Here is a 2,228-nt window from a genome sequence, read left to right as displayed (position 1 = left end):
TTTCTCACTAATATCATTGTTTATCCATATTGGTTTTAACTAATGTTTGGTCCAAATTGGTAGCTTCTCTCTTGATCATATTCAATAAAAGTTGTGAACTCTCCAAAATCTATAATTGCAAAGAATTTCACATATGTACAAATTATTCTCCAAAATCTCATTTAAAGTAAAAGAAAATAGTAAGTCTACTTTTACATATGCTGTTTCTGTATCAGTAATAGTCCTGTCATATTCATTCCTAACAGCTATTCTTTTAGTTAAACTATCATTTACACGTGTTAATTTATGAGATAATTTCTCGATTTCCCTTTGCAAATAATTTTTCTCTTCTTCTTGACTCTCAATCTGTGCTTGTAATTCGGTGCGTCTCATTTTCATTTCTTCTAAACCTGAAAAGAAATTAGATCTATAAGGGATACGTAGAACATTCAAGTTAAAAAGGTTCCATATATATAAACTTATAACCTACGTGCACCAGCTAAAAACATTTTGTACGTAGATTTGTGTTTATATTAAATAATAATTAATGTTACTGGCTATTATATACATGCTAAATAAATAATTATAAGATTAGGTTATACAAGGATTATTTACATTTTACGAGCTCTTGATTATACGATTGCAATGCAGCACCGTGTTGAGACATTTCAAGCCCTCCATACACAAATGGTAGGGGAAGAATATTTCTGTACTTAATTAATACGAAAGTATTTCTCAATTAAGAGAATTCACTAACAATTTGTTTACTGAAATCCATTCAAACGACACAAACGAATCCAAACGTAAGTATTTCAGTTTTGGCGCGTAATTTATAAGATATCATTTTCAACGCATGCGTCATTGTTAATTTAATATATAATTACAACTGATTCATTACAATCTGTTTAGTATTCGAAAAATGTAAGAGTAACAAATTTAGGTTTATGCACAATAGCACACAATAGTTCGAATTGCCGGAACACTTTTGTATAGCATGTACTGTAGACATCTGCTTTTATTAAAAATTGTTAGAAACTGATGTTTATTGAACGAGTCATTTTTTCAGTTAAACATATTTATATTTGATGAATGCATAATCTAAATAATAATGTTATTGAATGATAATTATAAACAATTAAACTATTTTTATATGCTATGAAAAAAAGGATATTTCGAATAATCTCGGCGAATAGATCGCTCATCAATCAAAACGTAAAAACACATGTCTTTTGTAATAACGAATGTTATGTTAACATACACAGGAGAATAGAAAAAGAAACAATACAGCTTATAGCATTGCCTTTTATAGGCGTTACGAAGAGTTTTCATCTAGCAAGGTGCAATAAATACTGCACCTTTCGCTTGGAATCTTCGCACTGACGTGAAAGCCACAGAAATGTACAACACAGTTGCATTCTACCTACACCCATCGATCGAACGTGAATAAAATCTGTGATCGGTACGCGAGAATCGTTCAGAATCATCTCACGTTGCGTCTAATAAGAACGTAATATAAGTTTCCTTAAATAAGTTTTTCTAATACATAGTGTACAATGGATCAAATAGTACCGTTAATACTGATAGTTTTAAAATCAAATAGTGGATCGTTATGTACCAATCTTGCTCTACGCTTGATCAACGTTCTGTGACGAAGAAAAGGCATTTTTTCCATAAACAAAAGTTAATAACTGTGCAAACGAAAATTATATAGAAACGACGATCTCTAGTTTCTTTTTCTCGAATAAAATTCGCTCTCAACAAGCCTCTTCCATCCTCAACATGAAAATTTCAGGTATGGCATACGGATCAAACGATCTGTCTAATATACTACAATCTGATTTCTGAGAATTTGTAATTGTTCATTGATCTACTGTGTTACTCCTTTCACACTCTTCCATCAGACATAGACCTTTCAATTCTTGTGAATCAAATAAATTAATGAATATAAATAAAGTTGTAAAGCATCACATATGTAAATTCCTACCTACACATTTCGTTCCACGATCTTATGATCGTGTTTCGTTCTAAGCTGACACCATTTAGCGCTTGCGCAGGCAAATTTTTCAATTTTATTTCTCCAAATTTTCGTAATGTGAGTACGTAAAACAGATTTTTGTATACGAATGACAAACAAACAGGTGTGAAATATGTGTGGAATATGTAGGAAAAAGAATAAAATATCAATGGTTGATTCATTTCCATCAGTTTTCGATAAGATCCTCGATTTTGTTGTCTAATCACTGATAATG

The 2,228-nt window shown here is 31.0% G+C and overlaps 2 protein-coding genes across 6 annotated transcripts in view; one reads left to right on the top strand and one right to left on the bottom strand.

The window, feature by feature from the left end:
* LOC108627242 (Sjoegren syndrome nuclear autoantigen 1 homolog) lies at positions 1–1,469 on the bottom strand. Of its 4 annotated transcripts, none has more exons than XM_026815413.1 (3): positions 1,335–1,469; positions 190–389; positions 1–109 (listed from the first exon to the last, which is right to left on the bottom strand). In XM_026815413.1, the coding sequence occupies exons 2-3, from the start codon at positions 376–378 to the stop codon at positions 14–16; spliced, it is 285 nt and encodes a 94-aa protein (XP_026671214.1). In that variant the 5' UTR covers positions 379–389; positions 1,335–1,469; the 3' UTR covers positions 1–13. The 4 variants fall into 4 exon arrangements, with proteins under 4 accessions (XP_026671214.1, XP_026671215.1, XP_026671213.1 ...); XM_026815414.1 differs by having other exon boundaries at positions 1,280–1,357; XM_026815412.1 differs by lacking the exon at positions 1,335–1,469 and adding an exon at positions 1,238–1,315.
* LOC108627240 (uncharacterized) overlaps positions 1,352–2,228 on the top strand; it is a 4,642-nt gene continuing 3,765 nt past the window's right edge. The window contains exons 1-2 of one of the 2 annotated variants that reach the window (XM_018028400.2): positions 1,352–1,438; positions 1,527–1,771. The gene's annotated coding sequence lies outside the window, so the exon portion shown is untranslated. Of the gene's footprint in view, positions 1,487–1,526; positions 1,772–2,228 lie in introns of both variants that reach the window. The other variant, XM_018028401.2, reaches the window with a different exon arrangement.

This window comes from Ceratina calcarata, unplaced genomic scaffold, assembly GCF_001652005.2.
Source record: "Ceratina calcarata isolate Rehan_Ccalc_2016 unplaced genomic scaffold, ASM165200v1 scaffold449.2, whole genome shotgun sequence".
NCBI lineage: Eukaryota > Metazoa > Arthropoda > Insecta > Hymenoptera > Apidae > Ceratina > Ceratina calcarata.
The sequence above is the reverse complement of the archived record's forward strand: the minus strand, read 5'-3'. Positions and strand labels throughout refer to the sequence as shown.